We start from the raw sequence: 19,671 nt of genomic DNA, 5'->3' as shown, positions 1-19,671 counted from the left end.
TTGGGAGTGAGAACGTGTTGGTGTGAGAGTGAACTCACACATCTGCAGTCAGCTAGTTTATCAGTTGAAGTCACTTAACTCTGTCATAAAATTGATAACTCGATCAGATGATATCTGACCATAACAAGTCTTTCTTATGATTTGATTATCACCTGGAATAGGGTAGTTTTACTGTGTCCGAACATAAACCCTACGTACAGTCCGTGGTCTGAATTTTTGTGTCATCACGGAGAAATGCTTTCCTGGAGACATCTAAAATGTTGAGAACTAGCACAAAAAGCATGTTCAAGAACTTTGGCAGGTTTTGTCCACATGATGGTTTTGCAGCTACCCGAGATACAGTTACAGAACTTTACAGGTTTCCACAAGTATTTTTTCCCAGTCATTAAAAAAGTTCCTGGTTTTAAACATAAATATCGTTTTTTTCTTTGTGTGTGTGTGTGTGTGAAAACATTGTCAAAGTGAACTGCAAATCTTTACATCCTGCACAGCATTGGTTTGTAGCTTTGTTGTCCCAAATTCCCATTTTGTACTTGCACAGACTGCGTGTCCTAAATAAATAAATAAGGTTTGGTGGCGTAATAATGAAACAAACGGTTCACATCGTCCTGGCTGTGCTTTTTACACGGAACAAAACATTTTTATGTCTAAATTGTTGATAGAATAGATTCCCTCCGAGTGTAGACAGGAGGAAGTACCAATAAAGCCTCAGATTTTTAGGGTTCATGAGGATCTAAATATTTTTTAACCGCAAGACGGAAAGAAGTGCTGAAAGTGCTGTAATGCCGCTAGTTTCCATAGGAGGGCACTGTTGCACCAGTGTTTCAAATTACTGCTAAGGAAGAAACATATATTTGGAAACTGCCACTTTAATAGCAGAAGTAAATAACAAATGTAACATTCAAAATCAAGCTTTCCTCAGAATAGCCCAAGTCTCAACCAGAAAGTCGAATTTGCTGCTGTCGATGCAGTAACAATTCAGACGGTCTTTATCTTGTTATTTTACCGATGTTTTAGTCAATTATTGATTGGTTTGTAGCAGAGAAAGCCAGAAAGTATTAAATAATCTTTGGAGTTAGTAATAAACATAAATATGGCATAAACTTTGTCCTTATGGCTGATTACTTATCTGTATTTAGGGCCTAACAGCGCATGACTTGCAATTTTATCTAGTGCTCGGAAATTCGTCACCAACTGATAAAGTGGTTTCGGGCTCATCTAAAGCTACTGTGTTCTGTTTTTCTGCTTTACATATAAAATTACCTCAGCAAATAATTGCATTTTGGGGTTCTGAGATTAAAAGAGCACATAAAGCAACAAGAATCCCATACGGAAAAGATATATTTAAATCTTATAAAGTTTGTATCTCTCTTGTGTTGAACTTGTATGAAAAGCATACAAGAGTGAAAGCAGATATAAGATCCCTTGAAAAATTATATAAATGAAACTTGTATGTTTTGGATACTTCCTAAAACAATATAGGAAAGTAATGAGAAAGTGGCCACTTTCATGAGTAAATCATATAAGCCTTATATGATTCCTTATATGAAGCAAGCTAAAGCTGATGCAAGTCTTTTATAAGTTTTTTCTATTTCTTTTCCAAATGGGAAGTAAAATAAACAACATGAGCTTAATAAACTTATTAAAGACACAAGAAAAAAGCCAAAAAAGAGAAGTAATAATAAATAATTAAGTAAAACAAAATGAAGTATACAAAATTAAGATAAGACTGATGTCTTGTTCATAACAACAACCCTTTCACTTCCAGCCAAAGTATATAAAACCTTTGAGGAAGTGGCCCCATCAAAACAGCACATTTTGTGCACATGTAACTAATTGTACAGCTTACAAAAGATCTTGATAATTATCAAAGCAAAACTAAGACTTCCCCTCTTGTGAAGACGGCTCACTGATGTTTGCTGCTTCTCTGAAACATTGTATCTGTAAATGAAAACTCAGATACACCCCCGTTATGGCTCTACTGTCCAAAGGCCAAGGCAGCACAGAAGGTTAATGAAACTGTATAACAGAGTCCTTCCCTCTCAGTGAGAGTTTGTCTGCGTGGAGCTGAAGCAGCCAGCATGTCTCCGAGGATTCTTGTAACGCTCCTGGCCGTGTCCTGTGCTGTTTCTGCTCAGTCAGACGTGGAGAGCCAGGCGAGGGAGTTCCTGGACAGGTTTGACAAGGAGGCGAGTGACCTTATGTACCAGTACTCGCTGGCATCATGGGCCTACAACACCAACATCACACAGGAGAACGCAGACAAAGAGGTCAGCACTTGGAAAACACTTACTTTAAAATGTGGTTATTTTGTTACTGAGTTATAAAACCTGAAGTTATTCTCCACAGGCAGCACAGTTAGCGATCTGGGGCACGTTTTACAACAGAATGTCTGAAGAGTCCCAGAAATACCCCATCGACCAGGTCAACGACCTGGAAATCAAATTACAGCTCATTTCCCTACAAGACAAAGGCTCTGGTGCTTTGTCCGCAGATAAAGCTGCACATGTAAGACTATTTAAATATTAAATTCAACTTTGGCAAATTTTCATTTGGACAAACTGCACAGATACAGTAGTCTTCCACATCAAATGAAACATTTTATCGCTGTGTATTCTTTCATATCTTCCTGTAGCTGAATAAAGTCATGAGTGAGATGAGTACAATCTACAGCACAGCCACAGTGTGTATGCTTGACAACCCGCTTAACTGTCTGACTTTGGAGCCAGGTAAGCTCTCCTTATTAGGACCTGTTGTAGTGAAGTGGCTGCCTGTTGCTGTCAAAGACAGGCAGAGCATTTTATTATTATCACGCTCGCTAAGAAGATGAAAATGTGTCTGTTTGGGACAAAAGTTTGTATTTGTTGCAGTAAAGCTACTTTCGTCACAAGGGACCGCAGCAGCGGGCAGCTCCGCGGGTGATTAGTAAATGAAATCATCATAAAATAATAAAATAGCACTAATTCATCGCTATCTCCTCACAGTCAGAAGGCTCTGGGTTTGAATGTTGTGGCCTGGTGAGGGCCTTTCTGTCTGCCCTGCACAGCTTTTATCCGGGTTCTTGACTTTCTTCCCGTGATCCAATAGAATTCCCTGTTAGATGCATTTGCGATTTTAAATTCGACGTAGGTGTAAATGTGAGTGTGGATGGTTGTCTGTCTTTTTTAAGCCTGTAATGGACTGCCTATACTTGCCCAAGGCGCACACCTGTTCTTGATCAGTGTCAGAATGGATACAGGAACAAACCCAACTTTTCTTTTTTTTGTTTTTGTTTAGTTTAGTTTTTTGGGGGGAGAATATGGGCATTTTTCTGTTTTCTCACTTCAGTGTGAGCCTGCCCTGACACCGCTCTGTGTCTTTACTTGTTTACAGGACTGGACGAAATAATGGCCACTAGTCAAAACTATGACGAACGTCTCCATGTGTGGGAGGGCTGGAGGAAAGAAGTAGGAAAGAGGATGAGACCTCTCTACGAAGACTACGTGGATCTGAAGAATGAAGCTGCCAAGCTAAATGGTGAGGAACTAATATGAAAAAATAATGAATAACAGACAAGCTTCATTGCGGTGTGTCCTGATGCAGACTCTAACTTTATCAGGGACCTGTAGAGATATAAACTGATTCTCAGTGAAGATAGTGAGACAAGAGCTGATAGTGTTCAGCGATCATGACCACTCCTCCACCACTGAGGTCTAATTTTGCTTTGGCAGCATCTCGCTCATGTAACACTAGTAGTGTCATATCTTACATTATGCTTATTAAGTGTGATTACCATCAATGCTAAAAACACCAAAAAATGTAAAAAAGCATTTAATTTGGTGTTTTTTCTTGATCTCTGACACAAACGCTTATTGTGTGCAGGTTTCGAAGACTATGGCGCTTACTGGAGATACAACTATGAGACTCTTGAAGACGACATCATGTACCATTACACAGGCGATGAGTTAATGGAAGATGTCCGTGTAATATACAAACAGGTACGTCCATGTCTGTGTGACGCATGCTTCACGCTTCAGTGCCTCTGTGTTAAAGACAGTTAGAATGTGCAGTTGGTTATTGACTGTGTGACGTAATTAACATAAATTATTTATAATAATTGTAACAAGAATAATACACTGGGGTTTTTTTCCCCCCACAGATCCTGCCTTTATACAAGGAGCTGCATGCCTATGTGAGAGCCAAGCTTATGGAGGTCTATCCAGGGCATATTGATTCAGATGGATTTCTCCCATCCCACTTGCTGGGTATGTTTCTGGTTTCAAAGCTAATAATGAAACCAAAGACACTGAATGCGAAATATCCACCTACTACTCTCATAATTACATTTTTTATATACTTTAATTTTACAGAGTTGGTGTTTTTGGCATAAATTCAGCACAGTTGCGAAACAAATTTGAGAGCGGCATCAGGAGCTTATCATTATCATGAAAGAGTCAAAATTCAAATCGGTTTCGTCATATACAGAAAATTAAGATCTTCACTCCCTGTCCTCTCTGATTATCAGGCTACAAATAACTTTTAAAGAAAACGTTTGAGTGTGTGTGTGGGGGCGGGGTATTACATTTGATTCCCCCTATTATCATTGCTCCCTCATGTCTGCACTTTCTGTAATATTTTCTTATTTGATCCTTGGTTTAAGTGTAGAGTCTTTGTTCATGGGGCTTGTGGGATACCTGATGACAAAAAAAGAGTAATTTACAACATATAACTAATCTGTAAACTGTAACAACAAAAATGTTGTTGACAGAGCAGATAGTTCATGCAAGGTCTCATAATTTCAGAACTGAAAGTGTGTCTCCCTCTGCTGTTCATGTATTATCACTACCTCTCTGTGCTACAGAAAAATAATGCCAACAGACTTATTATATTGTACATGTGGCTTTTAGCTGGAAATAACTGATCCACCCACATGCATTGTGCACATATAAAAGGCTACAGTCTGCTGTAGAAGGAGAAAATTTATGAAAAAATAATTTTCTTATTTGTTGGTTGTTCAGGTGACATGTGGGGAAGATTCTGGACCAACCTTTATTCTCTAACAGTGCCCTATCCTGACAAACCAGATATCGATGTCAGTCAGTCTATGGTGGACAAGGTATTGCAGAACTTTTTATTTATATTAAAAAAAAAAAAAAGACAGCCCTGTGACTTGGGGTTATCTGTCCAGGGTGTACCCTGTGTCTTGTCCTATGGTAGATAGAGTGGATGGATGGAAAATAAATATGTATACTCAGAAATTCCCTACCTGTCATCTTAAATTTCAGGGTTGGACCGAGCTTCAGCTTTTCCAAGAAGCTGAGAAGTTCTTCATGTCTGTGGGCCTTTACAAGATGTTTGACAACTTCTGGACTGACTCTATGTTTGTACATCCCAATGATGGACGCAATGTGGTCTGTCACCCCACAGCCTGGGACATGGGAAACAGAAAGGACTTTAGGTAGAGTATACACAGCTACACTACTGTGCAACAGTCTTAAGACACCTGTCATTTCTTTATGAGTTAACCAGTTTTGTATCTACAGACAACTAACAACTTAGCAAAGAACAAAACTTAAATTTCTTAAGGCACCTTGTAAAATTGAAACTCAGTGTTAGCAGATCTCACGCAGCGATGAATCCATATGTGAATTTTCTGGTTCAAATCAGTGTCAAAATATAAAGAGGAGGTCGGGAGAGAGATACAGTGAGACTCTGATTTTGATCCACAGTGGGATGTGGTATTCGTCTGGTTGGCAACAACAATGATCCCAAACACACTTCGGATAAAGTAAAAGCGTACCGGATGGAAAAGCACGCAATGGAACACTATCAGTGATGGGTTGGTCTCCCCAGAGCCCGGACCTTAACATTATTGGAGCAGTGTGAGATCACCTTAGAGAACAGAACAAAAAACAGCCAACATCCAAAGAAGCACTTTGAATGTCCTCCAAGATGCCTGGAGAACTATTCCTGAAGACTTCACAAAGAAATACAATACAATACAACTTTATTTATATAGCACATTTAAAACCAAAGGTACACCAAAGTGCTTCACAACAAGGTTAAAACATAAGATAAAAGATAAAAGGCTATAACAGAGTACAAAACCCCCAAAGGTACAGACAGAGTAAGAAGTAAAACATTAGAGCATGGTTTAGATCAGCGGTCCCCAACCTTTTTTGCGCCGCGGACTGGTTTATGCCCGACAATATTTTCACGGACCGGCCTTTAAGGTGTCGCGGATAAATAAAACAAAATAAAACTAGTACCGGTACCGAAAAAAGAAGATTTATTCATAACACACGTGAAAAGACCCAGGAAAACCGAGTTAACGATAAAAGCGATAACAAAATAACGCTGAAAACCGATAAAAACCCTGAAAACCATACATTTCACACCTGAGCCTCAACTCTCGCGGCCCGGTACCAAACGACTCACAGACTGGTACTGGTCCGAGGCCCGGGGGTTGGGGACCGCTGGTTTAGAAGATAAAATTACAGGGTATTCATAAATATAAGGTGGGGGTATTTATGCAGTGGGACATTAGTAGGAAGATAAGTAACATAAGGGTAAAATATAGGGGAAGTGCACTAACTAACTGAAAATGCTCGGTCAAACAAGTAGTGCAGTATTGTTTATGATTTTAAAGGTAAGCAACAGAATTTTAAACTCAATTCGGTATTTGACAGGGAGCCAGTGCAGATCAGCAAGGACTGGAGTGATAGAGGCAAACCTTGCGGTTCCAGTCAGAAGGCTATGAAGAAGGGTGGAGTGGAGACCAAAGTAAAGGGAATTACAGTAGTCTAATCTAGAGGTCACAAAAGCATGGATTCGTTTCTCAAGGTCCTTGTGTGGTATGTAGTGCTTGGCCTTGGAGATTTGACGCAATTGGTAGAAACTAGATTTAACTATAGTGGATACTTGCTTGTCAAACTTAAAGGAGCTGGCAAAGAGAACACCTAAGTTGCTAACAGTGCCAGAAAGAAAGGCGGCAAGGGGTCCTTGACAGAAATGACAGAAAGCTTGTTAAGAGAGTTCAAGCTCTCCTAGGCAAGAGGAAAAAGGTGTACATACAAGATGTCAACTTTCAAGCTCCTTCGAATTGTACAAACTCTGTGTTTGCCTTTTATACTGTATTTCCAAGCCTGCATACTTCAATAATTTAATGCTCTTATTTCCCATTGTCTTACCAAAACTTAGCAAGACATGAAGAACAAGAGGTGGCTCAGAACCTTTGCTTTATCTATCCATCTGTCTATTTATCTAGGTTCAACTTTTGTTAAAGCAAGTTGGCAGCTGGGAATTATGATAGCCATAAAAATAAACCTATTGGAACACTGATGTTGTGATGCTATTTAATCGCTGAATCATCCTTTTCTGCTGATAAAGATAACCAAAGTCTAGGTTGTAAAATATTCATATAATTCCCCCAACACTGCCTAGAATAACGTTTCTCAAAATGCAAAATAAGCAAAATAATTTTATAGTTACTCGTGTGTCAGTTTGGTTTAAAATTACAGGAAAAGAATTTGCGTGTAAAACTGAAGTCCTCTACCTGTCTTTTTAATTAGTTATTCTGCTTTTAGTGCTTGGAGTTCACTGAGTTCACTATTGCTCTTTTACTGGTCACTGGTCACAGTAGTATGAAGTGTCTCTGTCACACAATATAATTGCTGATATCAGCATTTCTCCTGTAATATCTTCAGGATCAAGATGTGCACCCAGGTTAACATGGACAACTACCTCACAGCACACCATGAAATGGGACACAACCAGTACCAGATGGCTTACCGCAACCTGTCCTACCTTCTGAGGGACGGAGCCAATGAGGGTTTCCACGAGGCTGTTGGAGAAATCATGTCCCTCTCTGCTGCAACACCCAAACACCTACAGAGCCTGAATCTCCTGCCTGCTGACTTTGTTTATGATCAAGGTACAGCCGTTGCGGGCAGCACTGGTGCTTCAAAACATTAAAGCTGCTTTAACCAATAGATTTATAATAACAAGAAACAGGTGAACGAGTAAGCTACAGAGAGCAATCACCTAACTCTGCAGTTTTTGTATGCAGCATTTTAACTTCTTTCAGCTCATTGTTTTAGTTTTCTGTCCCCTCAATTTTACAGGAGCATTCAATATATACCCAACATTAGAACTCAGGTAGTCGCAATTGCTGGTGTCTCACTTCTACAGACAACCTCAAAGGACAACCTGAGGAACTGCCGTTTCTGGCATTTGAGCACTGGCTTGATTTTTCTGTCCTGATGCTTGCCCCTTGTTGCATAATAAGCTGTTGGCCAGTAACCAAGTTGTCAACATGAACTTAGATATTATGAACACGTTGACCTTGTTTTTATTGCCTCTGCGTAGCAAAAAAATATATATTTATTGCAGATTTAATTTTGCAATGTGTCTGGATTATTAAATGTAGGGTTAAGATAACTTAAGCACTACATGCGATATCGGGATAAGATGACCTGCAGCCTTATGCTAACTGGTATTCAAACTGTCATCGATTTACAGTCTCTGATAAAGAGGCCATAAACATAAAAATAAAGCATTTGTAAAATTTAATTACGTTCTCACTCTGAATCATAAACTGTCTTTGTGTTTAATGCTTTACAGACACAGAGATCAACTTTCTGCTGAAACAGGCACTCACTATTGTGGCCACCCTGCCTTTCACCTACATGCTGGAGGAATGGAGGTGGCAGGTGTTTGCAGGGAACATCACCAAGGATGAATGGATGCAACGCTGGTGGCAGATGAAGTGAGCAGAGTTATGCAATATTTAGTATAAAGTTTACTTCAATGTCATCAGATTACAGTTAGGTTCATACTTTTTTTTAAACTATTTTTTTTGCATCTGATTTTAAAATCCCTATAGAGATTTTAAAATCAAACAATATGCAAATGAGAATTTCTTGCACTTAATGCAAACTGTTCATGCAAACTTAGGAATTACAGCCATTTAAAAAAAAAAATGAATTCAATTCCATGAAAAATGAATCCAAAGATTTAGAGTTCATTTGAAGTGTTGAATTTAAATTTGTCTGCTTTTCACTAGAATCTCAATTTGATGTTCAAAGGCTTAAAGTAAAGTAGGCCAAATTATGCTGAATAAACCAACATAAACCCGTTAAAAAGAATAGGAGTGACCAAATCAAAGTTATTAAAAAGAATTAATGCACAGGCCAGCTCGATAACACCAAAAGGCTTAAAAGAGCACAGAAGACAACTAAAGGAGATCATGGCAAAAATGTTTCCTCCACAACATCACAACACTCTCAAGAAGGTCATTGTACCATTATGGAAGTCTATAACGTAGATGTGCCTTCTTGACTGGAAATGCAAAGAGTTTACAACAAGGTGCAAACCAGTCACCTAATCTCAACACAACAGAGCCTTCTTTGTAGTTATTAAATGCAATGCAGCAACTGAATATTGATGCAATAAAGACCTGTGAGAACATTTTAAGTGAAGACACGGTTTTTGATGTCCATGGGTTTTAGACTTCAAGCAGCCACCAAGAACAAAGGAGTTTTTAATCCAAGTTTTAATAACAGTCCTTAAATGTAAAAGTTTGCCTCTGCCTTTGTCTCTAACTCCTAAACTGTAACTGCAAAACCGTAGTTAATCCTTCGAATTAAAGTCAGCACTTCAACCACATCTTAATTGTTCAAGTTAAAATCCATTGTGGATTGGTTCTGCTGGCAGCCGGGCAAAATTACAACAAAAACACAACAGAAATGTTATTACAAAGCAGGCATAACTGTAGGGAAGTGACTTGAAAACTGAAGAAATAAAAGAAGGTCTTCATTTTGTGCAGTTTAGCAGCTGCTTCACTGCAGGCCTGACAGCTTGTATTATTGATTCTGTGTTGTTTTAATAGGAGAGAGATGGTTGGGGTGATGGAGCCAGTGCCAAGAGATGAGACTTACTGTGACCCACCCGCTCTGTTCCATGTGTCTGGAGACTATTCATTCATCAGGTAACAATCCCAATCTAAAGCTGCATTTTGTGTCAATAACACTGCAGATTGTGGATTGACTTAATTCTTAAATTATAGCAGTTATGACCATTTGGTGCAGTTCCCAGTTCACTTTAAACTGAACCTGTGTGTGTGTGTGTCCATTTGTTACTGCTTTCGATCCAGGTACTTCACACGAACCATCTACCAGTTTCAGTTCCAAAAAGCGCTCTGCGATGCGGCCGGTCACACAGGCGACCTGTCTGCATGTGACATCACTAATTCTATCGAAGCAGGAACCAAGCTAAGGTGCATACAACTTCCCTTTCTTCATTTTTAACCTCGCTCGCTTGATTTTCTTATCACAACAGTCTGTTTATGTTTTCTAGGAAGTCCATGTAGCTATTTGAAATTACAGCATAAATGAGCAATTTTGCTCTAGCACATTGTATTACTTTTTTGTTCTTCACGTCTAAAAGTGGTGGAATAATTTATCATCATCATCATCCTCATTGTTTTCTTCTAGGAATATGTTAGAACTTGGAAGGTCTAAGTCTTGGACCAGGGCTTTGCAAGCAATATCTGGTGACACAAAGATGGATGCCCAACCTCTGCTGGACTATTTCCATAAACTTTATGAGTGGTTGCAGGCAGACAACAAGAAACACAACAGGGTGGTAGGCTGGAGTGAAGATCCATGTAAGTACAAAAGATACCCAAAATGAAAATTATTAGCACTAAAATCATCTATCTGGAGTAATAGTATTTAGTGTTTTTTGAGATTGATACCGCTCTTCCTGATGCCACTACTTGATAAAAGACTGAACGTGGGAAGGAAACTCTCTGTAGTCTGTACTTGCACGTGTAAAGTGCATTGAATTATTTGTACACAAATTTTAGAACTGACAGTAATTTACTTGAATCTAGTTGTCATCGTCCAGCATAATACAGCTTTCAAAATGCCGGGTTTTTTTTTTTACAATTTGCTTTTTATACTCAAAGAAGACAACATTTTAATTAGTGTCACAGTCTTCTGTTCCCAACCATATGTCCTTAATTTATCACCTAACTTCTCACACTTTTCCTGGTCCTGTTAGCCTTGAAGCTTTCATCGATTCTTAAAATCTTAAAATCAAAAGTCAGCTTTTGGGTCCTCACCCCCACAGCTATCTGTTCTTCCTTATTTCTAGACTTTATGCTAGTTAATGTAATATGCTGGAGCACATTTATCACACAGGTATACATCTTTAAAATGTCTTTAACTGATTGTTGTTCCCATTACAGATCCAGAATATTCAATTAAAGTGAGACTAAGTTTAAATTCTGCAATGGGCGATGATGCTGTGAGTACTAAAAATTGTCATTGAGCCAGAAATTTTGCAGGAATTCTGCACTTATGCAGTGAAATACTGTCTGTTTCACGTCATGCCCATTGTTTTTTTGTTTTTTTAAAAATCTACTACGTGTTTCAGTACCCCTGGAATGCCAATGAGCTTTACCTGTTCCAGGCCAACATTGCTTATGCCTTGAGGCAGTACTACAGCCAGAAGAACAAGACTCTTCCTTTCACGTCAGTATGAGGTCGATATTTTGTGCTTTAAGCAAAACAAAAAAATTGTTTGGTTTGAGTTTTCTCTGTTTGCACATGCAGAACAACTAATGTCATCACCTATAAGGAGACTCCCAGAATCTCTTTCTACGTTGTCGCCAAAAACCCAAATACAACCACTGAATTCATCCCAAAGAATGAGCTGAAGGAAGCCATCAGGTGAGGATCAAGTGCGTGAGTGGCTAAATACAGAATATCCCAAAGCACTGAGCTCAGCATCCTAAGGTAGCTGCAGTAGCCAAGCTGATTCATTTATTTAAAATCTTTTTAGTTGCAGTTTTTAGCTGGATGGAAATGTTGAACTTCAGTAACATGGCACAAATTGCCATCAAATTGCTCATTTATTCACACATCCATGGTCTTTACAGGATTAGTCGCAGGTGTCTTTGGTGATCTATGGCTCAAACCTTTTTCTTATGAAATGAATTGTGAACTCTTTAAAATATTTTTAAAAATGTCTTGGCACAGCTATAACAACAGCATAAATTTATAACATATTCTTTTTATTTTTTTTATTATAAGAGTTGTAATTTAACTGCCTCCTGCTACACCTGAAATAACCAACCTGGCAGTAATGTCGCCTGTGCCTGTTTATGAGTTGTAAAGCAATAGTAAAGTCATTTAAAATCTATTCCAGGTTAGCTCGAGGCCGGATCAACGACGCCTTCAACTTAGGTGATAATACTCTGGAGTTTGCCGGTATCCTACCAACACTGGCCTCACCCACTGAGCAACCTGTGCAGGTGTGGCTGGTGGTATTTGGTGTGGTTATGGGCATTGTGGTGGTAGCCGGCGTCTACCTTGTCGTCTCTGGTGTCAAGGAGCGCAGGAAGTGAGTAGACCCAAATATACACTACCGGTTAAAAGTTTTAGAACTGCTCAATTTCTCCAGTTATTTACTGCAATTCAAGTCATTCAAATCCAATGAATAGCTTGATAACTGAAAAATAATGTACATTTCAGAATTATATAAAAAGGCCTTTTTCAGGGAACATAAAATGGGTTAAAATTTAAAGCTGTTCTGCAAGTCTCAGTTTCAACTGTGAAGAGAAGACTTCGAGCTGCAGGTTTAACAGGATGAGTTGTGCATGTGTGTTTTAATTATATGTAGATATTACAAGTCTGTCTGTGCAGTTGTATGTTTTTACCATCAGAGCTTTAGTCTGCCCCTTTTCACAAATGATATCTTGACTTCACATAGACTTGGTGACTAAATGAGTAAAATAAAAATATTCCAATTAAATTAATTATGTGCATAATGTTAAGGAATGTTGTTTTCTGTGTTTATAGGAAAAAGCCTGGTGTGGAGAACCCCTATGAGTCATCCACTGATGGACAAAGCAACAAAGCCTATGATGACAGTGACAATGAGCAAACTGGATTCTGAGTCTACCGCTGTCGTAGTAGATCAGAGGGAAGATCAGTACTTGTGTCCAGTAATCTCATAGCCTTCCCAGAAATGGGAAAGTAAAGCTTTAAAAGTTCTCTTCTTCTTTCATCAGTGCTGCATGGCCTCCAATCAACAATAGCAGAACATTAACAGTGCTAAATGTGAAGCATTATGCTGAAGGTTGTTAATTGGCAACAGTGAATAACCCTGTTAATGAACAGTATCCTTAATTGCCATTTACATAGTATACTTCCATGTGAGTGTCATTAAAGTGTTATTATACAGTATTTTGTGATACAATAAGTAACAAGTTTAACACACTGCCTTACCTCCCTTTTTGAAACCCTTTTTACTTACCTGTGCAATTATGTATATTTAACTGTTTTGGTAATAATAATAATAATAATAATAATAATAATAATAATAATAATAATAATAACAATAATAACCGGTTTAAAGTATCATTTTAAAAATAAAGTTCATAATTGAAAAAGTTAGGCAAATTCAAGTCACATTTATGATGATGCCGCCTACGTGTCAAAATGCACACTTCAATCACAGCGCACATTTCGTTTTAGTCTAGTTCACTGTGTTTTCATATCAAACCTGAGAGATTTCCTAAAGTATCAAATCTTGTCATTATACACCTAGATGCTAAAGAAAAATGATCAAATAAAAACATGAATGTTGCATTAAAAAAATTCTGCTACACAGTTTACCAATGGAACTTTTTTTTACTTGTCAGCTGCGCATGTGTACAAAAAAAGACATTTCTTTCGCAAGCAGTGAGTGACCATTAAGCGAAAAGGAGAGTAGTACATTTGTATGAGTTGATATTATACAATCAAAGCCTAAAGGTGTGATTTCCAGGACGTCTGAGATGTGTTATTAAAAAAGAATTCTAAATATGTTTGGTTGTGTTAATGCATTGGGCCATTATTTATCGTTCATGTAATGTGTCATTTTTCCTTACAATGTCTTATAATATATTGGAAACAGTATTGTTGTATCAAACATATAGATTATACAATATGAGTTCAAAAAAGAAAACAAACAAAAAAATTCAGCTTGAAAGACTTTAAACAACAACGGACCCCAGCTCTGTTTACACGGTACATATCAGACATCCTAGGTCGCAGGCCAATGATTGATTTTGTAATCGTATCATTGGAACTGCTGCCCTATATTCCCGACACCAAGGAACACCTGATCGCCACGTTCGCCTGGTGGTGAGCTGGATCAGGTGGTGGGACAGGATGCTGGATGGGCGTGGCATATCTAAACACAGAGTGAGGGTGTGCTGGGAGTGTTGGGTTTACGCTCTGGTCTGTGAAATGTCAAATTCCCACTTCTAGCAGAAATTTGACAACATTGTGAGGGAAATAGGGAACAGTGAGGCCCCTTGGCCATGTTCCCAACCTCCATTGTTGAGGTTGCTGCAATGAGCTGCGGCTGCATGGTGGGTGGTGCCCTTCTTGGTAGGGCCAGGTGGAGTGTGGCTCTGAAGCAAAAACTTGAATGTGTTTGGTGAGAGCATGCATTAAGACTTTCAGTCAGCCTCAAAGTGATACTAGCATATCTTCAGGCAACTCAGAAACTTGCGGTGTGTGGTACGGGTGCTGCCAGTTTCAACTGAGGATGTAAGTCAGATGGCGGAAGGAATACTTTGAGGATCTCCTCAATCCCACAGACTTACCTTCTGTAGAGGAAGCAGAGCCTGGGTACAAGAAGGATGACCCATTCATCACTTGGGGTAAGGTCACTGAGGCAAGTAAAAAACGAAAGCGTAACACTACAGTTGGTGTCTGAGATCATTTTCCACGTCATCTCTCAGGTAGGGACATGTGGAATGACAGCTGTGTAAAGGCATAGCCTTAAAGAGTTAGAGAACTATGGATTTCTGCAGCAGCAGAATTTGAAACATGGATGTTGGTTTGTGTTGTTAAACCAGGTCACACGAAATATTTACAAGAATTTTTTTTTATAAATGTAACTGACTTTTCTGAGTCCTGAAAATGCAGAGGAAAATGACTCTCCATCACTTTTGAATGATGAAGAGGAAGGACTGATCCACTGTATGTCCATCCAGGGTTGCCACGCCCACTGTGTCTGTGTTGCAAACGTTGATGAACCAACCGCTATACAATGCTGACTCAAATCTCCGTCGTCTCGCTGAGTCACCCTTCATGTAAAACACAAAGGAGAGGGTACTCTCATCGCTCTTGGAGATCTGCTTCAGCCTCTGCCTCTCACATGTCTAAAGGGATGAAAGCGTGGATTAGTTTGCTTGAAAATGGCAATTTCCTTATAAACATCTTCAAGTCACAATGAAATGAAGTACAACTGAGACAACAACGATTGTCGAACTGAGACAACAAGACGTTTCACCTCTCATCCGAGAAGCTTCTTCAGTTCTAACTAACTAATGCATCAGACTGCTGAAAAAGTCGATGCTGGTCCTAAACAAAGTGAAAGAACTAGAAAGGCGTGAGAATGCAGAGTGCATCGCACTTTGTTGTGTAAGGGACTGCATAGCCACAGCCCCTGCTGTTCACCACTGAAAACACCAGCAATGGGCATGTGAGCATCAGAATTAGACTGTGGAGCAGCTACAGATGATGGTCTGGTTTTGTTTTACATTACATACCTGGAAACACCTGGCACCAGGATGTTCTATGGGAAGAAGGCACGCCAGTGAGGCAGTGTGATGCTTTTATATATATTCTTCTGGGAAACATTGGGTCCTGCCATTCATGTGGATGTAATTTTTGACAAGTACCACATACCTAAGTTTTGTTGCAGACCATGTACACCCTTTAATAGAAATGGTACTTTCTGAAGACTGTGGCCTCTTTCAACAGGATAAAATGCTCTGCCACAAAGAAAAAATGTATCAGGAATGGTTTGAGGAGCATATCTTCAGTTTGAGGTATTGACTTGGTCTCCAAATTGCCCCAGATCTAAATCCAATTGAGCATCTCTAGGATGTGCTGGACAAAAAGTCTGACCCATGAAGGTCTCACCTCATAACTAAAGGGATCTGTTGCTAACATCTTGGTGCCTGATACCACAGTCCATGCCTCAGTGGGGAAGGCTAATTTTGGGACCAACACAATATTAGGCAGGTGGTCATAATGTTATGCCTAATCTGTGTGTATTTAAAATTTTGATATTACTACTAATTTGAGATGCTAATTATTCTGCTATTATATATTTTTTGTAACATAACTCTGTCTAAGCAAATCTTTTAAAGTGAGAAGTGTATCTACATAGAACAAAGGACAGAAACGGGCATGCAATGCTTTCATCCCCTGAACAATGATGGCTGAGTCCAGAGAAACAAATGTTTATCAAGCCTTTTTTTTTCACTGCCATGATTCAGTCAAAATCAATAGCGTACACTTATTACCTCCACTTTTAGGAACACCCTGTCCGCTTGCTTGCAGCACATGAGGAAGCAGTTGGAATCGGTGAGGTTTAGCACCACTGGCATCCCACTGGAACCCCTTCTGAAACCGCTTGACTTGTAGTAGTAGATAGTAATTTTCTCTGAGCACAAAAGGAAACCAAAATAATGAGAGCAGTTTCTCTATCAGAACAGAGTATTTTCTTACTCTACCTAACACTGGAGTAAATGTGAATGATGACAGCTTCAGTAAAAACTCATCTGAAAACCACGGGTGCCACGTTGATGTGTCTTGCTCTGAAAGACAAACCTGGATTTGGAGAAGCATAGACGATCTTCTCAGAACAGATACCTCGGAGGTATTGGCGAGTGGCCAGATTTTCAATTAAAACATTCGACAACTTTTCCTGCCGGAAACTGCCGCCTCCTCTCGGAACTGAAAGTAAGAATGGGAACAAGGGCCCCTGTTTATAAGTCATATCCCTTTTTAAAAACAAAGGTGACTGCACTGACCGTTTTCAAACTGTGATTTCACAGCAGTGGTCTTGTGTTCTTTACATCGATCTCGACTTTCACAGGTTTCATTTTTCCTTTATGAGATTTAATGTTGCCAGTTGAAGGCAGTTGTACAACACATAAGTTATCTATAGGGGTCTGCAGAAAAACTGCCTAGTCAAGGTCATAACAGCTGCCAGGACACATTTTGGTTCATGGGTGTAAACATGCGACTATTCTCAGTAGCTTCCTCTTTAGATAACCACAAATATACAGAAGCAAAAGAAATACCCAGTTGCCTCACAACATTCAAACACTTTAATGCATTAAATACTGTAAATATTGCTGTTAGCAAAGTTAATTATGAGAAAAGAAGAAAAGCTGGGAGAAATGGCAGGAGAGTAAAACTGCTTTTACTCACCGAGCGTCACCGTGCTGGATTCTGCCACCATGATGATGTCATTAAATGTACATCCTGTCTTATCACAGCCCCTGCCTCTCACCAGAGAGATGCTAGTTTTTGTCATCTCAACAACAAACATCTCATTCTCCTCAGTTTTCGCTTGGCAAAGATCCTCTTCAATATTCACTGTCTCCTTTTCTTCTTCCTGCGGCTCCACTACAGTTCCCTCCGGGTCATCCTCCCTTGTCATCTTCCAGCTAAAGCTGAGGAGTGTGGGCTCTTTAGAGACTGGTTGTAAAGTGTCTTCAGTCAGGGATGTCTGCTCAGTGTGGTCCTCTTCCTTGGCTGGTTTGCACACTGTCTGAAGAGAACGAAGAGAAACAGGATAATATAAAATACCCCCCAAAACCAAAATAAACACAGAAAAAAGATGTTCGCAGGTAGCATTTACCAAGATTATGAAGAACATAAGCACAGAAATTTGAATCACATTACACATTTTCATAATGTTTACATATATAAAGTGAAACACAATGAATTGTTTATTTTATTTTATTTTTAATCTTCTAAGACTGTATCTGAAATAATATCTCTAAACTAGAAGTCGTCAACTCACCAGCATTGGACTCCCCTCAGCTATCATCTCTGCCAGCTCCTCAGGTGTAAGATCATTCAGGTCCATGCCATTTATCTGCAGAAGCTTGTCTCCTTTTCTGATAAAAATAAACAGTAAATAAATAAAATAAATGTACAATGTGCTTTACTGAGCCCTTTTGTGTTTAGCAGATGTAATAAAAGGAGTTAGAGTGTGTTCATAAATAATAATTTACTAGTTTTACTCTTTAAAGGGGTTATTTTTTCCACTACAGAAGGTCTCGTGAGTACACTGAGCTAGAGATGAACACAAAAAAAATCCACCCAAAATTGGAATAAAATTACAAAATAAGGCAACAGAATTATATAATACATCTTAGTTCATTTGCTCAATTCACCTATAATATTTCACAGTTTCAAACTTTTCTGGCATCATGTTGAAACGATTAAGTGGTAGAATTTGAAAACAGTGAAAATAAGAGAAAAAACAGGATTACATAATTAGGTATGCAACAAACTGAGATACTCCAAACTGAACTCATGCTCAAAGAAAGAAAGAAAAGAAAAAGAAATTCTGAACAAAATGCTGACTTTAAGTAATTTTATCACATTTAAATGTTGTAATTTTGTTACATTTTACGATGTAAAATGTTACATTTAATGGGATCTGGTCGAATGTCAATGTACTTGACTGGTATATGTTCATTTTATACCAAGTTTATTTCAGTTTATTCCTTAAGAATTAATTATTGCAATAAATAAACATCTTTCATCACTGCTTCATGTTTAATGAGGGTGAAAAATAGAAGGCTCAACATGTAAGCTGGAGAGAAAACCTCAATGTAAATATAAATAAAAACTAAGAGAGTTATATGTTTTTACCAAAAACATGGTCTTGCTAAAAATAAATTAAAAAAAATCCATAACATGAAGTTGGATGTCCGTGCAACGTTATATGACTACAACTTTTGAGGCTCTACAGTAAAACTGTATTAGCTTCTTTCATAGCAGTACCTGGAAAATAGTTGAAGAGAAAGAATCCGCTAAACAGAGAGAAAATTATACCTGACATAAAGTTTTCCTTCATTCTCCATTTTGTACTTCACCACATTCTCCACTACATATTGATGCTTTCCCTCGTGGATCTTGTGTGCAATCAGCACAGCGCCCTTAACCAGAGAATCCTAAAATGTACAAAAAGAACACAAACTTTAACTTTTCTCAACAAAGACAATCATGTCAGGATTATCTTTTAAGTGTATCTCACTACATGTAGTGCTTATTGTTAGGGGACAGTTAAGCGTTGTCACCTACCTTCATGTCCATGGTTGCACCAATGTCCACTCTAGATACCACTGACTGAAACAGACTCCGGTAAAAGTGGCGGTTTTTAAGTCTTCCAGTGTGTCTGTGCTTCAACTTATTATAGAACAAAAAGGGGAACTGTGAGTGAGAAAACACTGACACTGTCGTGGATGGGGAACTGCTGTCAAAAAAGGAAGTAAGAGAAGATTCGAACATTTTTGATGAAAAGTGGACACAGTATATGGTTTGTTTGAAAGCAGAACTTGTGAAGCATGTGGAAGAAGAAGGTTATGATTTAACTGTAAAATATCTTTTCAATAGCAACAAATACAGTGCTTTGATAAGTCACACACTTCCCCTTTTCAAAACTGATAGAGACTAAAATATTATCACATAGTATTACTATATAATATTACTCATATAACATCCCTTTTTTTTCTTTCACTGCGTTTAAACTTCCTTAAAAACACCAATAATAAGGATTAAAAAATTAGCATGAAAACCTGAAAAGCTTCAAATATAA

The 19,671-nt window shown here is 38.6% G+C and overlaps 2 protein-coding genes across 2 annotated transcripts; one reads left to right on the top strand and one right to left on the bottom strand.

Moving 5' to 3' along the window:
- Positions 1-1,966: 1,966 nt before the first annotated feature.
- ace2 (angiotensin I converting enzyme 2) lies at positions 1,967-13,851 on the top strand. The gene is made up of 18 exons (XM_040011754.1): positions 1,967-2,270; positions 2,350-2,508; positions 2,636-2,729; positions 3,373-3,516; positions 3,862-3,977; positions 4,139-4,244; positions 4,998-5,095; positions 5,265-5,437; positions 7,686-7,912; positions 8,602-8,746; positions 9,869-9,967; positions 10,133-10,255; positions 10,473-10,645; positions 11,231-11,289; positions 11,419-11,516; positions 11,598-11,714; positions 12,193-12,387; positions 12,846-13,851. The coding sequence occupies exons 1-18, from the start codon at positions 2,082-2,084 to the stop codon at positions 12,940-12,942; spliced, it is 2,412 nt and encodes an 803-aa protein (XP_039867688.1). The 5' UTR covers positions 1,967-2,081; the 3' UTR covers positions 12,943-13,851.
- il1fma (interleukin-1 family member A) lies at positions 13,660-19,287 on the bottom strand. The gene is made up of 7 exons (XM_040011755.1): positions 19,158-19,287; positions 18,909-19,027; positions 17,866-17,962; positions 17,268-17,610; positions 16,662-16,787; positions 16,355-16,494; positions 13,660-15,202 (listed from the first exon to the last, which is right to left on the bottom strand). The coding sequence occupies exons 1-7, from the start codon at positions 19,167-19,169 to the stop codon at positions 14,984-14,986; spliced, it is 1,056 nt and encodes a 351-aa protein (XP_039867689.1). The 5' UTR covers positions 19,170-19,287; the 3' UTR covers positions 13,660-14,983.
- Between the last annotated feature and the right edge of the window lie 384 nt (positions 19,288-19,671).

This window comes from Simochromis diagramma, unplaced genomic scaffold (genome assembly GCF_900408965.1).
Source record: "Simochromis diagramma unplaced genomic scaffold, fSimDia1.1 OVJJ01000603.1, whole genome shotgun sequence".
Lineage (NCBI taxonomy): Eukaryota > Metazoa > Chordata > Actinopteri > Cichliformes > Cichlidae > Simochromis > Simochromis diagramma.
This window is presented reverse-complemented; position numbering and strand designations above follow the sequence as displayed.